A 20,673-nucleotide genomic window follows, 5' to 3' on the forward strand; every position below is an offset into this window, starting at 1 on the left:
AGTGATGGGACCGATTCTTTTGACAATATACGTCAAAGATTTGGTGATGGAACTGATGGCTTTGTTGCAAAGCTTGCAGATGATATGAAGAATAGGTGAAGGGGCAGGTAGTTTTGAGGAAGTAGAGAAGCTACAGAAGTAATTAGACAGGTTAGAAGAATGGGCAAAGAAATGGCAGATGGAATACAGTGTGGAGAAGTATATGGTCATGCACTTTGGTAGAAGAAGTGAAAGGGTTGACTATTTTCTAAATGGAAACAAAATACAAAAAACTGAGATGCAAAAGTTCTTGAGAGTCCTTGGGCAGGATTCCCCAAAGGTTAGTTTGGAGGTCGAGTCTGTGGTGAGGAAGGCAAATGCAATGTTAGCATTCATTGCAAGAGGACTAGAATATAAAAGCGAGGATGTAATGATGAAACTTTATAAAGCACTGATGGGGCCTCACTTGAAGTATTGTGAGCAGGTTTGGGCCCTTTATGTTAGAAAGGATGTGCTGAAACTGGAGAGGGTTCAAAGGAGGTTCATGAAAAATGATTTCAGGATTGAACAGTTTGTCATATGAGGAGCATTTGATGGCTCTGGGCCTGTATTCACGGGAATTCAGAAGAATGTGGGGTGACCTCATTGGAACTTATCAAAGAGTGAAAGGCCTTGATAGAGTGGATGCGGAGAGGATGTTTCCTATGGTGGGAGAGTCTAAGACCAGTGGACACAGCCTCAGAATAGAGGGGTGTCCTGTTAGAATGGAGATGAGGAGGAATTTCTTTAGCCAGAGAGTGGTGAATCTGTGGAATTCATTGCCACAGGCAGCTGTGGAGGCCAAGAGTTTATGTAAATTTAAGGCAGAGGTTGATAGATTCTTGATTGGTCAGGACATGAAGGGTCACGGGGAGAAGGCTGGAGTTTGGGACTGAGATGAAAATTGGATCAGCCATATTGAAATGGTGGAGTAGAAATGATAGGCCAAATGGCCTAATTCTGGTGCTATATCTTATGGTCTTATAATAAACTTGATTGTTAACCCCAAGACAGGCCACCCTCAGTCCTTGGCCTGGACCATCAGACCCACAATCATTGCCCCCCCCCAACATTGAACTTCAAAGCTTCAATCAGCCACAAGTCGACAGTCAGCCTGACCATTGCTTTGTGCTCTGAATAATTTGACTCAGAGCTGCTTATTGACCATGCTGCATGGCGAGTCACAAACTGCTGTGTTTGCAGACACCTGAATTTGAGACTTGCAGCATTGCCAAATGGTTGATTGTAGCGTCCTCCATTGTGTGGTGACCTGATGATCTCAGCCAGAGATCCATGAGCTGGTCCTCATTCAGCGATCGGAGGTGGGGAAGGTTGGTAGCTTTAAAATTCCGAGCCATTAACACATCAGAGGATTCTGGGCAGTGACATCACAAAGGAGGAATGGCAGCATCTCTACTTTGTCAGAAGTTCGCGTAGATTTGGCCCGTCAGCAAAAACTCTGACAATTCTATGGATGCACGGTGAAGAAGAGTATCCCAACTGGTTGCATCAATGCCTGGTATGGAAACAACAATGCCCAAGAATGGAAACGGCTACAGAAAATGGTGAACACAGTCCGGTACATTACAGGAAAAGCCCTCCCAACCACTGAGTATATTTAGATGGAGTGCTGCCACAAGAAAGCAGCATCTATCATCAAGAGCACCCACCATCCAGACCAACCGTCCTTCTTTTTACTTCAGGCAGGAGGTACAGAAGCCTCAGGTCCTACGCCACCAGGTTCAGAAATGTTTTCCCTTACAGCCATTCACCACTTCAATCAGCCCTCCAAACTGATTCCTCAATCTACAGAACTTCTTTCTCCTTTAAAGACTCTACAATTCACGCTCTCAGTATTATTCTTTTAATTTCACAGTTTTTCTTCTTTTGCACATTGGTTGTTTGTCAGTCATTGTCTGTTTAGTATAGATTTTCTCATACATTCTATTGTACTTTTTTATTTTCCTTTAAATGCCTGCAAGAAAATGAATTTCATAGCAGCATATGGTAACATATGCACACTTTGATAATAAATTTATTTTGAGCTTAGAGTTTGGAATGAATTTGCAGAGACAAAATAATAGGGGCAATTTAGGGAGTGCTATCATGGTTGTGCATGCAACTAATTAATTTTATTGGGGTGGAATCTGGTGGGTGGTTCTAGTTTACTGAAATGGAAGCAGTTACAGTATGGCTTGAGGTGAAAGGTCACACAGCAATGACCTGATTTGATTGGGGTCACACTGTATTATCATATCAAAGCAGGTGAATTCCAGATTGCAAATCAATGCCAGCAGCTCTTGTCACTTCCAGTTCACACACCAGAATATTTCCACATCTTCTAATTTCTAAAACATTTTTATATGCGACAAAGCTATGATCAGAAGATCAGACATTGAGGGAAGAAGAACAATGTTTCAGAATCATCATGTTTTACATAAATTGCAGACGTCACTTCAAGTCATGTCTAGCTTGTCAGTTGGTGGAATGTACTTCTCGCAGTCTCATAGTCTCAGAGGGATGTCTTGTCCACTTCAAAGGCTAGTCTGGTCTGGCAGACTGGTACATTCAGGTTGCCATTCAACCATAAACATGTATGCTGCCAAACAAAACAACGTTCCTCCTGACCAAGGTGCACAGCACAGTACATATAACTCACATACACAACACATAAAATAGTCTTACCACAAATAAATTAACAAATAATAAGGTGCATTTATGACACAAAGTTAGAAAGTAAACAGTATAATGCTACTGGCGCTTCATACACGATGAGACCTGGCTGGTGACAGGGAGTTCAGTAGTCTTACAGCCTGGGGGAAGAAGCTGTTCCTCAGCCTAATATTTCCTGTCTTCATGTCCCAAAGCAGCCACTGACCACCAGCCCTCTACCTCTCCATGTTGGACAGAGCAGGGAATGGCTGTGGTATGGGTGCCGTGGTATCAATGGAATCGATATTATAATCTACCTGATGTGTAGGCTTTCAGGTACCCTGGAATTTAGGGAGAGGGGAGACCGGAGATGGGGGTTGGACTGCTGACAGAGGTTGGAAGGGAGACTGAAGATGGAGGTGGAGGGGAGACTGGAGACGGAGGTTGGAGGGGAGACTGGAGATGAGGGGTGGAGGCGAGACTGGAGATGGGGGTAGCTGGGAGACTGGAGATGAGGGGTGGAGGGGAGACTGGAGAAGGGGGTGGAGGGGAGATTGGAGATGAGGGGTGGAGGAGAGACTGGAGATGGGGGTGGAAGGGAGACTGGAGACGGAGGTTGGAGGGGAGACTGGAGACGGAGGTTGGAGGGGAGACTGGAGACGGAGGTTGGAGGGGAGACTGGAGATGGAGGTTGGAGGGGAGACTGGAGCTGAAGGTGGAGGGGAGACTGGAGATGGGGGGTGGAAAGGAGACTGGAGATGGGGGGTGGAAAGGAGACTGGAGATGAGGGGTGGAGGGGAGACTGGAGATGAGGGGTGGAGGGGAGACTGGAGATGGAGGGGTGGAGGGGAGACTGGAGATGGTGGGGTGGTGGGGAGACTGGAGATGAGGGGTGGAGGGGAGACTGGAGATGAGAGGTGGAGGGGAGACGAGATGAGGGGTGACGAGATGAGGGGTGGAGGGGAGAATGGAGATGAGGGTGGAGGGGAGAATGGAGATGAGGGGTGGAGGGGAGACTGGAGATGGGGGTGGAGGGGAGACTGGAGATGGAGGTGGAGGGGAGATGAGATGGGGTGGAGGGGAAACTGGAGATGGGGGTGGAGGGGAGACTGGAGATGGGGGTGGAGGGGAGACTGGAGACAGAGGGGTGGAGGGGAGACTGGAGACGGAGGGGTGGAGGGGAGACTGGAGATGAGGGGTGGAGGAGAGACTGGAGATGGGGGTGGAGGGGAGACTGGAGACAGAGGGGAGACTGGAGACGGAGGGGAGACTGGAGACAGAGGGGAGACTGGAGACGGAGGGGTGGAGGGGAGACTGGAGATGGGGGTGGAGGGGAGACTGGAGCTGAAGGTAGAGGGGACACTGGAGATGGGGGGGTGGAAAGGAGACTGGAGATGGGGGGTGGAAAGGAGACTGGAGATGGGGGGTGGAGGGGAGACTGGAGATGGAGGGGTGGAGGGCAGACTGGAGATGGAGGGGTGGAGGGGAGACTGGAGATGGAGGGGTGGAGGGGAGACTGGAGATGAGGGATGGAGGGGAGACTGGAGATGAGGGGTGGAGGGGAGAATGGAGATGAGGGTGGAGGGGAGAATGGAGATGAGGGGTGGAGGGGAGACTGGAGATGGAGGTGGAGGGGAGACTGGAGACGGAGGGGAGACTGGAGACGGAGGGGTGGAGGGGAGACTGGAGATGGGGGTGGAGGGGAGACTGGAGCTGAAGGTGGAGGGGAGACTGGAGATGGGGGGTGGAAAGGAGACTGGAGATGGGGGGTGGAAAGGAGACTGGAGATGGGGGGTGGAAAGGAGACTGGAGATGGGGGGTGGAGGGGAGACTGGAGATGGAGGGGTGGAGGGGAGACTGGAGATGGAGGGGTGGAGGGGAGACTGGAGATGGAGGGGTGGAGGGGAGACTGGAGATGGAGGGGTGGAGGGGAGACTGGAGATGAGGGGTGGAGGGGAGAATGGAGATGAGGGTGGAGGGGAGAATGGAGATGAGGGGTGGAGGGGAGACTGGAGATGGAGGTGGAGGGGAGATGAGATGGAGGTGGAGGGGAGACTGGAGATGGGGGTGGAGGGGAGACTGGAGATGGGGTGGAGGAGAGATTGGAGACGGAGGGGTGCAGGGGAGACTGGAGACGGAGGGGTGGAGGGGAGACTGGAGATGAGGGGTGGAGGGGAGACTGGAGATGAGGGGTGGAGGAGAGACTGGAGATGGAGGTGGAGGGGAGACTGGAGATGAGGGGTGGAAGGGAGACTGGAGATGAGGGGTGGAAGGGAGACTGGAGATGGAGGTGGAGGGGAGATGGGAGATGAGGGGTGGAGGGGAGACTGGAGATGGAGGCGGAGGGGAGACTGGAGATGGAGGCGGAGGGGAGACTGGTGATGGAGGTGGAGGGTAGACTGGAGATGAGGGGTGGAGGGGAGACTGGAGGTGGAGGGGAGACTGGAGATGGAGGGGTGGAGGGGAGACTGGAGATGGAGGGGTGGAGGGGAGAGTGGAGATGGAGGGGAGAGTGGAGATGGAGGGGAGAGTGGAGATGAGGGTGGAGGGGAGACTGGAGATGGAGGCGGAGGGGAGACTGGAGATGGAGGCGGAGGGTAGACTGGAGATGAGGGGTGGAGGGGAGACTGGAGATGGAGGTAGAGGGAACACTGGAGATGGGGGTGGAGGGGAGACTGGAGATGAGGGGTAGAAGGGGAGACTGGAGATGAGAGGTGGAAGGGGAGACTGGAGATGAGGGGTGGAGGGGAGACTGGAGATGGAGGTAGAGGGGAGACTGGAGATGAGGGGTGGAGGGGAGACTGGAGATGAGGGGTGGAGGGGAGACTGGAGATGAGGGGTGGAAGGGGAGACTGGAGATGAGGGGTGGAGGGGCGACTGGAGATGGAGGGGTGGAGGGGAGAATGGAGATGGAGGGGTGGAGGGGAGACTGGAGATGAGGGTGGAGGGGAGACTGGAGATGAGGGTGGAGGGGAGACTGGAGATGGAGGTGGAGGGGAGACTGGAGATGGAGGTGGAGGGGAGACTGGAGATGAGGGGTGGAGGGAGACTGGAGATGGGGTGGAGGGGAGACTAGAGATGGGGTGGAGGGGAGACTGGAGATGGGGTGGAGGGGAGACTGGAGATGGAGGTGGAGGGGAGACTGGAGATGAGGGGTGGAGGGGAGACTTCAGATGGGGTGGAGGGGAGACTGGAGATGAGGGGTGGAGGGGAAGACTGGAGATGAGGGGTGGAGGGGAGACTGGAGATGAGGGGTGGAGGGGAGACTGGAGATGAGGGGTGGAGGGGAGACTGGAGATGGGTGGAGGGGAGACTGGAGATGGAGGTGGAGGGGAGACTGGAGATGGAGGTGGAGGGGAGACTGGAGATGAGGGGTGGAGGGGAGACTGGAGATGGGGTGGAGGGGAGACTGGAGATGGGGTGGAGGGGAGACTGGAGATGGGGTGGAGGGGAGACTGGAGATGAGGGGTGGAGGGGAGACTGGAGATGGGGTGGAGGGGAGACTGGAGATGAGGGGTGGAGGGGAGACTGGAGATGGGGTGGAGGGGAGACTGGAGATGGGGTGGAGGGGAGACTGGAGATGGAGGGGTGGAGACTGGAGATGGAGGTGGAGGGGAGATGGGAGATGAGGGGTGGAGGGGAGACTGGAGATGAGGGGTGGAGGGGAGACTGGAGATGGAGGCAGAGGGGAGACTGGAGATGGAGGCGGAGGGGAGACTGGTGATGGAGGTGGAGGGTAGACTGGAGATGAGGGGTGGAGGGGAGACTGGAGGTGGAGGGGAGACTGGAGATGGAGGGGTGGAGGGGAGACTGGAGATGGAGGGGTGGAGGGGAGAGTGGAGATGGAGGGGTGGAGGGGAGAGTGGAGATGGAGGGGTGGAGGGGAGAGTGATGAGGGTGGAGGAGAGACTGGAGATGGAGGCAGAGGGGAGACTGGAGATGAAGGCGGAGGGGAGACTGGTGATGGAGGTGGAGGGTAGACTGGAGATGAGGGGTGGAGGGGAGACTGGAGATGGAGGTGGAGGGGAGACTGGAGATGAGGGGTGGAGGGGAGACTGGAGATGGAGGTAGAGGGGACACTGGAGATGAGGGGTGGAGGGGAGACTGGAGATGAGGGGTGGAAGGGGAGACTGGAGATGAGGGGTGGAAGGGGAGACTGGAGATGAGGGGTGGAGGGGAGACTGGAGATGGAGGTAGAGGGGAGACTGGAGATGAGGGGTGGAGGGGAGACTGGAGATGAGGCTTGGAAGGGGAGACTGGAGATGAGGGGTGGAGGGGAGACTGGAGATGGAGGGGTGGAGGGGAGACTGGAGATGGAGGGGTGGAGGGGAGACTGGAGATGGAGGTGGAGGGGAGACTGGAGATGGAGGTGGAGGGGAGACTGGAGATGAGGGGTGGAGGGAGACTGGAGATGGGGTGGAGGGGAGACTGGAGATGGGGTGGAGGGGAGACTGGAGATGGGGTGGAGGGGAGACTGGAGATGGAGGTGGAGGGGAGACTGGAGATGGAGGTGGAGGGGAGACTGGAGATGAGGGGTGGAGGGGAGACTTCAGATGGGGTGGAGGGGAGACTGGAGATGAGGGGTGGAGGGGAGACTGGAGATGAGGGGTGGAGGGGAGACTGGAGATGAGGGGTGGAGGGGAGACTGGAGATGGAGGTGGAGGGGAGACTGGAGATGAGGGGTGGAGGGGAGACTGGAGATGGGGTGGAGGGGAGACTGGAGATGGGGTGGAGGGGAGACTGGAGATGAGGGGTGGAGGGGAGACTGGAGATGAGGGGTGGAGGGGAGACTGGAGATGAGGGGTGGAGGGGAGACTGGAGATGAGGGGTGGAGGGGAGACTGGAGATGGGGTGGAGGGGAGACTGGAGATGGGGTGGAGGGGAGACTGGAGATGGGGTGGAGGGGAGACTGGAGATGAGGGGTGGAGGGGAGACTGGAGATGAGGGGTGGAGGGGAGACTGGAGATGAGGGGTGGAGGGGAGACTGGAGATGGGGTGGAGGGGAGACTGGAGATGGGGTGGAGGGGAGACTGGAGATGAGGGGTGGAGGGGAGACTGGAGATGGGGTGGAGGGGAGACTGGAGATGAGGGGTGGAGGGGAGACTGGAGATGGGGTGGAGGGGAGACTGGAGATGGGGTGGAGGGGAGACTGGAGATGGGGTGGAGGGGACACTGGAGATGAAGGGGTGGAGGGGACACTGGAGATGGGGTGGAGGGGAGACTGGAGATGAGGGGTGGAGGGGAGACTGGAGATGGGGTGGAGGGGAGACTGGAGATGGGGTGGAGGGGAGACTGGAGATGGGGTGGAGGGAGACTGGAGATGGGGTGGAGGGGAGACTGGAGATGGGGTGGAGGGAGACTGGAGATGGGGTGGAGGGAGACTGGAGATGGGGTGGAGGGAGACTGGAGATGGGGTGGAGGGAGACTGGAGATGGGGTGGAGGGGAGACTGGAGATGAGGGGTGGAGGGGAGACTGGAGACAAGTTTCAGGGAGAGACTGGAGAGCAAGCAAGTGCAATGTTAGCATTTGTTTCAAGAGGAATGAAGTATTAAAACAAGGGAGTAAAATTGAGGCTTTATAAGGCATTAGTCAGACCATATTTAAAATACTGTGAGCACTGTTGGATCCATTATCTAAAAAAAAGGGTTCGCTGGCATTGGAGTGGATCCAGAGGAAGCTTATGAGAATCATCTTGGGAATTAAAGGGTTAATGTATGAGTAATATTTGTTGGCTCTGAGCCTGTATTCAACTGGAGTTTTAAAGAATGATCTCATTGAAACCAATCGAATATTGAAAGGCCTGCACAGAGTAGATGTGCAGAGGATGTTTGCTATAGTGGGGGAGCCTCGGACCTGAGGGCACAACCTCAGAGTAGTGAGCGTCCGTTTGGAACGGAGATTAGAAGGAGTTTCTTTAGCCAGAGGGTAGTGAATCTGTGGAATTCATTGCCACAGATGGCTGTGGAGTCCAAGTCATTGGGTATATTTAAAGCAAAGTTTATGTTTCTGATTAGTAAAGGTGTCAAAGGTTATGAGGAGAAAGCAGTAGAATAGGATTGGGAGGGAAAATAAATCAGCCATAAATGAGTTTGGAGAAAACTTGACAGGCCAAATGGCCTAAGCTGCTCCTATGTCCAATGGAAAACTGATCAATATTAATGGGAAGATAGTGGCATTCAGGTATCTGCACGTGCTTGTAGGCGAGCTCTGGGCAGGAGAAACTCTAGATTACTTCAAGTAGAAGAAACTGAAACTTGGCCAACCTAAGGCAGGCATCGACATCATCACAGCTGCATGTGCACAACTGGAGTTCGCAGCATGGCAGAGCTCAGGGTTTGTTGTAACACTTCCCCGGGTTTCCCCAAGACAAACTCTTCACTCTGCTCAATAATCATATAAGCGGCACATCAGCACCTCCACTTTCTTAGAAGATAGCACAGATTTAGCAGGACATTGAAAGCTTTGACATACTTCGAGAGATGTGCAGAGGACAGCATCCTGACTGGTTGCATCATGGTTTGGTATGGAAACATTAATGCCCTGTAATGGAATAGTCTCCAAAAAAAAGTGGTGGATGCAGCCCAGTCTATCATAGGCAAAGCCGTCACCACCATTGAGCACATTTACGGGGAGCACTGTTACAGGAAAGCAGCATCCATCATCAAGGATTCTCATCATCCAGACCACGCTCTAATCTTGTTCAGGTAGGAGGTAGAGATGCCTTATGTCCCACACCACCAAGTCCGGGAACAGTTATTACCCTTCAGCCATTAGGGTCCTGAGCCAGAGCGGATAACTTCACTTGCCTCAACTCTGAAATGATTCCACAACCTACAGGTGCACTTTCAAGGACTCTACAAATCATGTTCACAGCATTATTTATTTATTATTTGCATGGTTTTTCTTGGTTATTTGTCAGGCTTTATTTGTGTGCAGTTTTTCATTGATTCGGTTGCATTTCTTTGTTTTACTGTAAAACGCCTGCAAGAAAATGAATCTCAAGGTAGTAACGGTAGCATACTGTACACATACTTTGACAATAAATAAACTTTGAACTTTGATGTCAAATCCAGTTCTGGGATAGTCAAACACAGCCTGTGCTGCATGGCTCTCGCAAACTGCTGTGTTTGCAAACTTCTGTGTTTGAGATTTGCAATATTGCCACCTGGTTGATTGTAATGTCCTTTATTTTGTGGTGACCTGATTCAGCAAGCCTCTTTGGGATACCATTAGACTTAGTGGATTCAAACTAAATGAAGTCCAGGCTGCAAAATTAATCTTTGCATCTGGCTCATGCATTGTATTAGGTAACAGTTTAAAACCTGATCACAAAATTCCTGCAGAGACCAAAGACATTCAAGGAAATGCTAACACGATGATGGGTCAGATAGAGTCAGGAGGGAGGAGCAGTTTCAAGATTAAAAGAATGTAACTTAAGCAGAGCTCTTTCAACTGCAAGCACATCATCATTTTCGGTGGAGGGCTGGGATACATCATAATAGCATTTAAAACAGGCTCTCATGATCCATCTGGAAGCGTTTGGGAAAAAAGATCCTTTCAGGCACAAAAGTACAACAGGAAAGGTAGTAATCAAGGATAGCATTAAATCAAAAGAAGAGGCTTATATGGTTGCCAGAAATAGCAGCAGGCGTGAGGATTGCGCATATTTCAGAATTATGGAAATAAGAAATCAATTGCAGAGGAGATTAACCAGGACGAGGGCTGGATTACAGAACAGTTGTATGAGGATAGATTGAGTAAACTGGGGCTATTCTCTTTGGGGTGAAGGAGGATGAGAGGTAACTTGATAGAGGTGTACAAGATAATAAGAGGCGTAGATAGATTGGACAGCGAGAGACTTTTTTTGCAGGGTGGAAATGGCTAATATAAGAGGACTTGATTTTTGATATGAATAGAGGAAAGTATAAGGAGGATATCAGAGGAAGGGTTTTCAGAATCAGAATCAGGTTTATTATCACCCATGTGGCATGAATGTGTTAACTTGGCAGCAGCAGTTCAATACACTATTTAGTATTGAAGAAAGAAAAAAATAAATGAGTAAATCAATTACGTATATTGAATAGATTAAAAATCGTGCAAAAACACAGATAATATATATTGAAAAAATGAGGTAGTGTTCAAGGGTTCAATGTCTACTTAAGAATCGGATGGCAGAGGGGAAGAAGCTGTTCCTGAATCACTGTGTGTGTACCTTCAGGCTTCTGTACTTCCTACCGGATGGCAACTGTGAGAAAAGGGCATGTCCTGAAGTCCTTAATAATGGATGTTGCCTTTCTGAAAAAGTGCTCCTTGAAGATGTCCTGGGTGCTTTGTAGGCTGGTACAAAGATGGAGCCGACTAAATTTACAACCCTCTGCAGCTTCTTCTGGTCCTGAGCAGTAGCCCCTCCATACCAGACAATGATGCAGCCCATCAGAATGCTCTCCATGGTACATCTATAGAAGTTTTTGGGTGTATTTGTTGACATACCAAATCTCTTTAAACTCCTAACGAAATATAGTCGCTGTCTTGCCTTCTTTATAACTGCATCAATATGTTAGTTCCAGGTTAGGTCCTCAGAGATCTTGACACCCAGGAACTTGAAGCTGCTCACTCTCTCCACTTCTGATCCCTCTATGAGGATTGGTATGTGTTCCTTCATCTTATTCTTCCTGAAGTCCACAATCAGTTCTTTTATCTTACTGATGTTGAGTGCCAGGTTGTTGCTGTGACACCACTCCACTCGTTGGCATATCTCACTCCTGTACGCCCTCTCGACACCACCTGAGGTTCTACCAACAACGGTTGTATTATCAGGAAATTTATAGGTGGTATTTGAGCTATGCCTAGCCACACAGTCCTGGGTATAGAGAGAGCAGAGCAGTGGGCTAAGCACACACCCCTGAGGTGCACCAGTGTTGTTCGTCAGCGAGGAGGAGATGTTATCACTAATCCGCACAGATTGTGGTCTTGCAATTGCAAAGGGAGGTACAGAGGCTCAGATTCTGTAACTTCTCAATCAGGATCGTGGGAATGATGGTATTAAATGCTGAGCTATAGTAGATGAACAGCATCCTGACATAGGTATTTGTGTTGTCCGGGTGGTCTGTGTTTGTGTTAAACAGAGTGGTGGCTGGAATGCACTGCCAGGGGTGCTGGTAGAGGCAGATACATTAGGGACATTTAAGAAACTCTTAAATAGGAACATGGATGTTGGAAAATGGAGAGCTATGTAGGAGTGAAGAAGATTGATCTTAGAATAGATTAAAATGTTAGCACAACATTGTGGGACAAAGGGCCTGTACTGTGCTGTACTGTTCTATGTTTATAATCCAAAAGACAGAATATAAGAAAAAAAGCAAGAAATATAACAATTGGCCATAGGATCTTGTTTAGCTGTGTAAAAAGGAAAAGGTTAGTGATGATAAATGTAGTCTTTTACAAGAACAGGGAAGTTTATAATGGGATGCAAAAAAAAATTGGAGAAAATGGTGTGTATTTCCTCAGGAAAAAAAAACAAGAAAGCTGCAAGTAATATTTAAGAACCAAGAGTCCAACAATAATGAGCAGCTTAAAGAAATTAATATTTGTGGAAGTATAAAACAGAAGCTGGTGAGATTGAAAGCTAATATAGCTCAAGTACATGGTGAATAACATTTATAGAGTTTGAATAAATCATAAGACCATAAGACATGTGCCATTCAGCCTATTGAATCTGTTCTGCCATTTAATTACAGCTGATCTGTTATCCGACTCAACCCAATTCTCCAACCTTCCTGTAACCTTCGATGCCCTTACTAATCAAGAAGCACTTTAAATATACCCAGTGACTTGTCATCCACATCCATTTGTGGCAATAAATTCCACAGTTTCACTATGATAAAGATAATGGAGGCAGCAGTTACCTTCTTTCCACAAGATCATAAGACATAGCAGCAGAATTAGGCCACTTGGCCCTTCGAGTCTGCTCCACCATTTCATCATGGTTGATCTATTTTCCCTCTCAGCCCCAATCTCCTGCCTTCTCCCCATATTCCTTCATGCCCTGACCAATTAAGAATCTATCAACCTCTGCATAAACACACATATGGACTTGGCCGCCACAGCTGCTTGTGGCAAAGAATTCCACAGATTCACCATTCTCTGGCCAAAGAAATTCCTCCTCACCTCCATTCTAAAAGGATGCCCCTGTATTCTGAGGCTGTACCCTTTAGTCTTAGACTCTCCCACCATAGGAACGTCCTCTCCACATTCACTTTATCAAGGCCTTGCCCATTCGATAGGTTTCAAGGAGGTCACCCATCACTCTTCAGACTTCTAGTGAATACAGGCCCAGTGCCATCAAATGTTCTTCATATGACAAGCTGATCAAATCTGGAAACATTTTTGTGAACCTCCTTTGAATCTTCTCTCGTTTCAGTATATCCTTTCTAAGACAAGGGGCCCAAAATGTTCATAATACTCCTAGTGAGACCTCACCAATGTTTTATAAAGTCTCAGCATTACATCCTTGCTTTCATATTCTCGTCCTCTTGAAATGAGTGCTAACATCACATTTGCCTTCCTCACCACAGACTCAACCTGCAAATGAACCAATTAGGAATCCTGTACAGGCACTCCCAAGTCCCCTTTGTGCCTCATTTTTTTCTCCACTTCTGCTCCATTTAGAAAATATTCAACCTTTCCATTTCTTCTACCAAAATGCATGACTACACACTTCCCGATACTGTATTCCATCTGCCATTTCTTTGCCCGTTCTCCTAATCTGTCTAAGTCCTTCTGTAACCTCTATACTTCCTCAAAACTACCTGCTCCTCCACCTAACTTCATAATATATACAAACTTCGCAGCAAAGCTATCAATTTCATCATCCAAATTATTAACATATAAAATAAACAAATTGATCCCAACACAGACCCCTGTGGAACACCACGAGTCATTGGCAGCCAACCAGAAAAGACTCCCTTTATTCCCATTCTTTGCCTCCTGACAATCAGCCACTGCTTTATCCATGCTAGCATCTTCCCTGTAATACCATGGGCTCTTAGCTTGTTAAGCAGCTTCATGTGTGGCACCTTGTCAATAGACTACAGCCTATTTTATCATGGTACCATGTACCCCGAAACCACATCCTTAACTATCAATTATAACATCTTTCCAACCACTGAGGTCGTACTAACTAGCCTATAATTTCCTTTCTTCTGCCTCTATCCCTTCTTGAAGAATGGAGTGACATTTGCAATTTTCCATTCTTGTGGAACCATTCCAGAATCTAGTGATTCTTGAAAGATCATTACTAATGCCTTCACAATCTCTTCAGCTATCACTTTCAGAACCCTGGGGTGTATGCCATCTAGTCTAGATGACTTACCTACCTCCAGACCTTTCAGTTGCCCAATAATCTCCTCCCTAGTAATAGTAACTTCACACACTTCCACATTTCTATAGATTCTGGAATGGTTCCTGCATGTCAGAGAGTAGCAAATGTGACTTCATTATTAAAGAAAGGAGAGGGAGATAAAACTGGAAACTACTGACTTATCAGCCTCCCATCTGTAGCAGGAAAAATCTTGGAATTTGTAATGAAGGACGTCATAGCAGAATACATGGTAAAGAATAACATGATTGAGCAGAGGTCAGTGTGAACTCATTGGAAAAATATCATGTTTAAGTCATCTGCTGGAGACTTTTGAGGCTGTGACTGGTAGAACAGATAAGGGGAAATCGATGGATGATGGATGTATATTTAGATCTTCAGAAGACTTCCAATTAAGTCTTTAATGGGGTACTTTCAAGACAGTTAGTGCACAAAAAATTGTGAGGCTTATACTGACACAGATGGGGAATTGGTTATCAGAAAGAAAGCAGAGCCGATAAACATTTATTTTTGGGTTGTAGACTGTAGCTAACAAACTAACACAGAATTCGGTGCTTGGATCCCAGTTATTCACAAGCTGCAGTAATGATTTGGCTGAGGGGAACCAAATGTTTAACTTCCAAATTTGCTGATGACAGGAAGATTATGGGTAGAGGACAGGATGTAAAGAGACTTCAAGAAGATATAAAGAGACTCCAGGAGGATATAAACCCTGTGAGTGGGCAATAATAAGACAAATGCAATATTATTTGGAAAAAAGTGAAGTTATCCACTTTGGAGTGAGATCATGGCAGACAGAACGTAACATGGAAAAATATGAAGTCATTTACTTTTAGTTCTCAACACACAGTAGCTGAATATTTTCTAAATGGTGACAGATTAGGTAACCTTTACTTTTTTTTTAAAAAAAGGGATTTGGTGGTGTTGTGCTCACATCACTGACAGCTTCAGGTAACTCACAGCTTCAGTGAACAGTTGGAGTACAAACAGCGCGTTGGCTTTTATTTCATTGTTTATTTATTTGGTGATACAGCATGGATTAGGGGAACCAAAGGACTTCGGAATACTGGAGAAAAATGGCACTGAAGATCAGCCATAAACGGCAGAGTGGAAAAGAAGGGCAAAATGGCCTCTATCTCCTCCTATTTCTTGTTATAACTTAAACTATGCTGCCAATTCATTACAGGTGGCGGGTGCGCACAATGCCCTGCCAAGGGTGGTGGTAGAGGAAGAAGCATTCGGGCAGGGGTTCCCAACTTTTTCATGCCAAGGATCAGTACCAATAAGCAAGGGGTTCGTGGACTCCAGGTTGGGAACCCTGCATTAGGAGCATTTACGAAATTCTTGGATGGTCACATGGATGATAGAAAATCGGAGGGTTATGTAGGAGAGAAGGGTTAGATAGGTTCAAAGATAGGCACAGCATTGTGGAGAGAAGGGCCTGTAGGTGTTTTCATGCCAAGCAAATCTGCTGAGTGATTGACTCCTTCCTGCCAAGCTGACATGTTGGGCTGATCCCATCTCCATCCCAAATGGCCAGTGATCAAACCCCTCCTCCCATTCTTTCTGCTCTGTGACATTTCCTAGTTCTCTCATCCTGACTGCCGGCATGACTGCCCTTCCACCCTGATCCACTGTCCTGCATTCTCAGTCAGTATTCTTCCTACCTCCCACCCCATTTGACTCTGCTGGTGACCATTACTCCATTCTCCCCAGCTTTGACCGACTAGATAGGGTAAATGCAAGCAGGCCTTTTCTACTGAGGTTGAACTAGAGGTCACAGGTTAATGGTGAAAGGTGAAGTATTAAGGGAAAAATGAGGGAGAACTTCTTCACTTCGAGTGTTGTCAGAATGTGGAAGGAGCATCGTTGGTAGAATCTCAGATGGAGGCAAGAGGGTGTACAGCAGCGAGTTGTGCTAACTAGTGGAGTGGTGTCACAGCAACGAACTGGCACTGAATGTCAGTAAGACGAGAGAGCTGATTGTGGACTTCAGGAAGAATAAGATGAAGGAACACATACCAATCCTCATAGAGAGATCAGAAGTGGAGAGAGTGAGCAGTTTCAAGTTCCTGGGTGTCAAGATCTCTGAGGACCTAACCTGGTCCCAACATATCGATGCAGCTATAAATAAGGTAAGACAGCATCTATACTTCATTAGGAGTCTGAAGAGATTTGGTATTTCAACAAATACACTCAAAAACTTCTATAGATGTACTGTGGTGAGCATTCTGACGGCGGGGGGGGGGCGGGTGCAGGAGACAGGGGTTGGTACTGCACAGGACCAAAAGAAGCTGCAGAGGGTTGTAAAATTTAGTCGGCTCCATCTTGGGTACTAGCCTACAAAGTACCCAGGACGTCTTCCAGGAGCAGTGTCTCAGAAAGGCAGCATCCATTATCAAGGACCTTCAGCACCCAGGGCATGCCCTTTTCTCACTGTTACCATCAGGTAGGAGGTACAGAAGCCTGAAGGCACACACTCAGCGATTCAGGAACAGCTGCTTCCCCTCTGCCATCTGATTCCTAAATGGACATTGAACCCTTGAACACTACTTCATTTTTTCAATATATATTATTTGAGTTTTTTGCACAATTTAAAATCTATTCAATATACATATACTGAAATTGATTTACTTCTTTTTTTCTTCTTCTTCTTCTATATTATGTATTGCATTGAACTGCTTTTACTAAGTTAACAAATTTCACAACACATGCCGATGATAATAAACCTGATTCTGAGCTAAAAATTCAAAGTAAATTTATTATCAAAATACATATATGTCACCATATACTAACTTGAGATTCATCCTCTTGCAGATGTTCACAATAGAAAAGAGAAATACAGTAGAATCAATGGAAAAAACAACTTGTGTGCAAAAGACGAAGAATTGGGTAATCAAATAAATAAATAAATAATGCTGAGAACACAAGTTGTAGAGTCCTTGAAAGTGAGTCTATAAGTTGTGGACAAACAAGAGAAGATCTGCAGATGCTGGAAATCTGAGCAACACACACACAAAATGCTGGAGGAACTCAACAGGCCAGGCAGCATCTAGGAAAGGAGTACAGTCAACGTTTTGGTCCAAAACCCTTCGGCAGGACTGGAATCAGTTCAGAGTTGAGGCGAGTAAAGTTATCACAACTGCCAGCAAAAGTGATGGATACAACATTTAAAACATTTGATTTTAATATTTTTGAATAATGGATGGGAGAGTATGGAGGGATATGGTCCAGGTGCAGGCGAATGGGACTTGTAGAATAATAGTTTGGCATGGACTAGATGGGCTGAATGGCCTATTTCTGTGCTGTTGCATTCTATAACTCCACGACTACCACAAGTCTTTCCACCCAGTCACCCTGCAAAACTGGACAGTCGTCGGTCTGTAGATGAAACAAAGTAAGACAATGGTATCCGCCTTTAAGTCCAGCTGGACCTGCCTTCCCGGTATAGTTTCATTTACATCTATAAAGACATGGCACCCAGTTGCAGAAAATATTGAGAACAATTCCTCAAAGACGTTTACTGCCACTTTTAGATACCAGATTGTGTCTCCAGTAACAAACTAACATTGTTTACACCAAGTTACCTACAGTAAATGTGATTAAGAACACTTACATCATGTATGTAAGTGAAAGCTCTGTTTGGAACTGTAAGACAGAGCATAAAAAAACATTGGACTAGTTAATACTGAATAGTCACCACTGAGTGTATGTTCATGGTCTTCTGCTACTGTAGCCCGTCCACTTCAAGGTTCAACATGTGGGGTGTGTACAGAGACACTTTTCTGCAGACCACTGTTGTAACGTGTGGTTATTTGAGTTACTATCACTTTCTTGTCAGCTTGAACCAGTCTGGCCTCTCTCCTCTGACCTCTCTCATCAACAAGGCATCTTCACCTGCAGAACTGCCACTTGCTAGATGTTTTTCGCTCCATTCTCTAAACTTTAAAGACTGATGTGCGTGAAAATCTCAGCAGTTTCTGAGATACTTAAACCACCCCATCTGCCACCAACAATCATTCCACAGTCAAAGTCACTTAGATTGCATTTCATGCCCATTCTGATGTCTGTTCTGAACAACTGAATCTCTTGACCATGTCTGCATGCTTTTATTCTGTTGCTGCTAGATGATTGGCTGATTATATATTTGCATTAACGAGCGGATGTACAGGTGTACCTAATAAAGTGGCCTCTGAGTGTACATAAACAATGATATCCTTACTCTATTTTGTACCATATATTAGTAAACACATGTTTCAACATAAATACTTTCATATCTGGATTGGCTTCAAGTCCACAATCAACGTTCAAGTTTTTTTTTACAATTTACAATACATTCAAAAACCCAAAGATATGTAAGCACAAGGGATCACAAATTAACATACTCAATAAATATATTTTAAAAGCAAATACTGGACAGTAATATGCTGAACAATCATATCAGATATTCTTGCAAACAATGAAACATAGCATTTATTTTTGGACGCAGCTGGTATTTTTTTTTAATTCCTGAAAACAGTCTCTCAGAACACTGCAAGACATACACTATTATTATAATTAAAGAAAAACCATGGACACCCAAGCTTGCAGTAGACAAATTATTCAATAGATCCTGGCTAATACACACTTTATGCAACTAAATTCAGTTTTTAAAAGCACACCACAAATAATTAATTGCATCTTTATCTGTATTTAAAACTACTGCACATGGCTGAGCAAAATTCCAGGTGAACCCTCCATCCTTCCACACATATTCACATTCACAGATCGAACGTAATTTTATGTTTCTTACCATTTTGGCTTCTGAGTGCATTTGGTGAACTTGAGGGGGTCCAGGTATCCCCATGATATTAGAACTCATCGATAATTGCCTGTCCATCTTTAAAAAAGAAGGGAAAATATCTCAGAGTAAGTTAAAAAAATTCAAAGTTCAAATTTCAAAGTAAATTTATTATCAAAATATACATATGTCACCAGATACAACTCTGAGATTCATTGTCTTGCAGGGATACTCGTAATAGAATTAATGAAAGACTGCATCAACTTGGACGTTCAACTAGAGTGCAAAAGACCACAAACTGTACACAGAACACAGAAATCTGCAGCACATTACAGGCCCTTTGGCCCACAATGTTATGTCGACCATGTACATACTCTAGAAACTGCCTAGAATTTCCCTACCGCATAGCCCTCTATTTTTCTAAACTCCATGTACCGAGCTAAAAGTCTCTTAAAAGACCCTCTTGTATCCACCTCTACCACCTTTGCTGGCAGTGCATTCTACTCACCCATCACTCTGTGTGTGAAAAACTTACCCCTGACGTCCCCTTTGTACCTACTTCCAAGCACCTTAAAACTATGTCCCCTCATGTTAGCCATTTCAATCCTGGGAAAAAGCCTCTGGCCATCCATATGATCAATGCCTCTCATCATCTTATGAACTCTCTATCAGGTCACCTCATCCTCCGTCGCTCCAAGGAGAAAAGACCAAGTTCACTCAATCTATTCTCATAAGGCATGCTCCCCAATCCAGGCAACATCTTTGTAAATCTCCTCTGTACTCTCTCTATAGCATCCACATTCTTCCTGTAGTGAGGTGACCAGAACTGAACACAGTACTCCAAGTGGGGTTTAACCAAGGTCTTACATAGCTGTATAATAATTTATATTATTATAGAAATAATAAAGAAGAAATATCAGAACATGAAATGAATTGTCTTAGAAAGTGATTCAATGGTTGCAGGAACAGTTCAATGATGAGTTAAGTGAAGTTGTGTGAAGTTATCCCCTTTGGTTCAAAAGCTTAATAGGTTATAACTGTTCCTGAACCTAGAGGTGTGAGTCTGCTGTAACTTCCTCCTGATGGCAGCAATGAGAAGACAGCATGTCCTGGACAGTGGGGGTCCTGATGATGGATGCTGTTTTCCTGCAACAACATTTTGTGTAGATGAGTTCAATAGTGGACAGGGCCACATCCACTACTTTGGTAGGATTTTCAAGGGCATTGATATTTCCATTCCAGGCTGTGATGCAGCCAGTCAATGTATTCTCCATTAAACATCTACAGAAGTTTGTCAAAGTTTTAGAGGTCATGCTGAATCTTCACAAACTTCTAAGGAAGTAGAAGTGCTGCTTTGCTTTCTTCATAATTGCAATTACATACTAGTCCTCCAAAATAATAACACTGAAGAATTTAAAGTTGCTGCCCCCCTCCACCTTTGACCCTCCGATGAGGACTGACTCATGGACCTCTGGTTTTCTCCACCTGAAGTCGATGATCAGTTCCTTGGTCTTTCAAATAATCAACAAAACAATCATCAAAATTATTTTGTTGATCAACAAAATAATCATAAATAAAATGCAAAATGCAAAAATGATTGTAATTGCTAAAATCACAATTTGGAAGACAAAATCATGGGTTATACTTGTCATTGAATATGAACAAGCAGGTCAAATAAGGCACATTTAAACATATCTAGACTTTGGTGTAGACATTCCCGACTGAGGTGTCTCAGATCTGGGAGGGCAGTTTAAGAACAAGGGAACAGACATGAGCAGAAATGTCTTCACCCAGAATGTGGTGAACATTTTGAATCCCTTTGGAATTTCAGAAATCTGTGAAGCT

General features: G+C 46.6%; 1 protein-coding gene across 4 annotated transcripts in view; it reads right to left on the reverse strand.

Moving 5' to 3' along the window:
- creb5b (cAMP responsive element binding protein 5b) overlaps positions 1-20,673 on the reverse strand; it is a 371,769-nt gene that overhangs the window by 121,921 nt on the left and 229,175 nt on the right. For all 4 annotated transcript variants that reach the window (XR_010020734.1, XM_063069535.1, XM_063069537.1 and 1 more), the window contains one exon: positions 18,841-18,927. Coding sequence is in view for 3 of the 4 variants with exons in the window: in XM_063069535.1 (XP_062925605.1) it covers positions 18,841-18,927 (87 nt within the window). In the remaining variant the exon portion in view is untranslated. The remainder of the gene's footprint in view (positions 1-18,840; positions 18,928-20,673) is intronic.

This window comes from Mobula hypostoma, chromosome 17 (genome assembly GCF_963921235.1).
Source record: "Mobula hypostoma chromosome 17, sMobHyp1.1, whole genome shotgun sequence".
NCBI classification, from domain to species: domain Eukaryota; kingdom Metazoa; phylum Chordata; class Chondrichthyes; order Myliobatiformes; family Myliobatidae; genus Mobula; species Mobula hypostoma.